Source organism: Aptenodytes forsteri, unplaced genomic scaffold (assembly GCF_000699145.1).
Source record: "Aptenodytes forsteri isolate BGI_AS27 unplaced genomic scaffold, ASM69914v1 Scaffold492, whole genome shotgun sequence".
In the NCBI taxonomy this organism is placed as follows: domain Eukaryota; kingdom Metazoa; phylum Chordata; class Aves; order Sphenisciformes; family Spheniscidae; genus Aptenodytes; species Aptenodytes forsteri.
This window is the reverse complement of record NW_008794172.1, coordinates 972,070-973,672: the sequence shown is the minus strand read 5'-3', so window position 1 is coordinate 973,672 and position 1,603 is coordinate 972,070. Positions and strand designations below refer to the sequence as shown.

The window sequence follows — 1,603 nt, the reverse complement described above, 5'->3', positions numbered from 1 at the left end:
CCCGTGCCCCCCAGCCCCCCAGCCCCAGCTCACCTAAGCTGATGTGCAGGAGCAGCTGGGCCTGCTTGAGCTCCACCGTGATGTAGTCACCCTGTGAGCCCTCCCCGTGCATCAGCACCCCATCCTGCTCCAGCGTCTTGAAGTTGAAGGAGATGTCATCCTCGAGGGTGCTGATCTTCCTGGCCCGGAAGCGGTAGGAGATGGCGTCATCCCCGTCGAAGTAGAGCACGTGGGACCCTGGGGAGAGCAGAGCGGCCCCAGCCATGTCACTGCCCACAGCAGCAGACACCCTGGCACAGGGAACGCTGCTTTCTGTTATGGTTTATGCCAGAGCTAATGACTGCAGACCGCTTGGACACAATCCCCTCTGGGAAAGTGTTTTCCGGGCATGCCGGAGCCAGGGGCTGGCCTCCTGCCACGCGGGTGGCCAGGCCAGGGTCCCACTCCGCACGGGGCTGCCAGAGCGTCACTGCCCACAGCAGCAGACACCCTGGCACAGGGAACGCTGCTTTCTGTTATGGTTTATGCCAGAGCTAATGACTGCAGACCGCTTGGACACAATCCCCTCTGGGAAAGTGTTTTCCGGGCATGCCGGAGCCAGGGGCTGGCCTCCTGCCACGCGGGTGGCCAGGCCAGGGTCCCACTCCGCACGGGGCTGCCAGAGCTCCCGGGCTGGGTACTCACGGTAGGGGCAGGTAGGCAGCCGTAGAGGCCCAGGCGCAACCCGATCTTCCCGCGCGGGTTCCAGGCCACCGGGATGATGCGGACATAGCGTGCAAGGATGGGGTAGTGCAGGTCATGCCGCACCACCCCGCTCTCGTTCACATTCCCAAAGAACGTCTGGGGACAAAGGGCTGCCGTCAGCACCTCACTCCGGGCTGGGGGTCTCTGCTCCCTCCAGGGGACCCCCTCCCACAGGGACCCCCGGGCACCCCCCTACCCAGTTGCTGCCCTGCTGGAAGAAGGGTTTCCAGCTGGTGGGGTGGTCTCCGTAGAGCACGATGTAGCGTGTCAGCCAGTCGTAGGTGTTGAAGGTTCCCTGTGTGGCCACCGCGTTGATCCGGTGCTTTTGCATCAGGTCGATCTGGAGCCAGGGCTGCTTGTCCCGGGGGTCGGGGGACCAGCCACTGGTGCCTGCCGGGGGAGCGGCTCAGCTGGCCCCACAGCCTGGCACCCAGCAGCTCCCGGCTGAGCGGGGGCTGCCTGCTCAGCCCCACTGCAGCACCAGACTGCGGGTGGGAGCTGGAGGGCTGCAGGGCTCTCCCCTGCCTCCGGGGGATGCTGAGGGCTCTGCCGTGGGCACCTGAGGACCCCTCAGCCCCACGTGAGGCAAGACCTTGCCAGGGACGCCCCTTGCCCATGGCCCCCCGCCCTGTCTGCACCCCAGTCCCACGGGGGGACTCACTGTGCAGCCGAGCAAAGCTGGACGAGTAGAAGATGTTGTATCTGGAGGAGGCACCGATGGACGAGGAGTAGAGAGGAGCGACGAGCTCATCATAGCAGGGTCCTGCGGGGAGAGTGGGGCTGGGGGCCGGGCTCGGGGCACTGAACTGGGCGGTGTCCCCGCGGCAGCCCCCCCGGCCCGGCCCGGCCCCGCGGCCCC

The 1,603-nt window shown here is 66.7% G+C and overlaps 1 protein-coding gene across 1 annotated transcript in view; it reads right to left on the bottom strand.

Moving 5' to 3' along the window:
• CNTNAP1 (contactin associated protein 1) overlaps window positions 1–1,603 on the bottom strand; it is a 10,449-nt gene that overhangs the window by 5,448 nt on the left and 3,398 nt on the right. The window contains exons 2-5 of the mRNA XM_009283372.1: window positions 1,406–1,507; window positions 941–1,134; window positions 681–840; window positions 4–237 (exon numbers count right to left, since the gene is read on the bottom strand). Coding sequence (XP_009281647.1) covers window positions 4–237; window positions 681–840; window positions 941–1,134; window positions 1,406–1,507 — 690 coding nt within the window. The remainder of the gene's footprint in view (window positions 1–3; window positions 238–680; window positions 841–940; window positions 1,135–1,405; window positions 1,508–1,603) is intronic.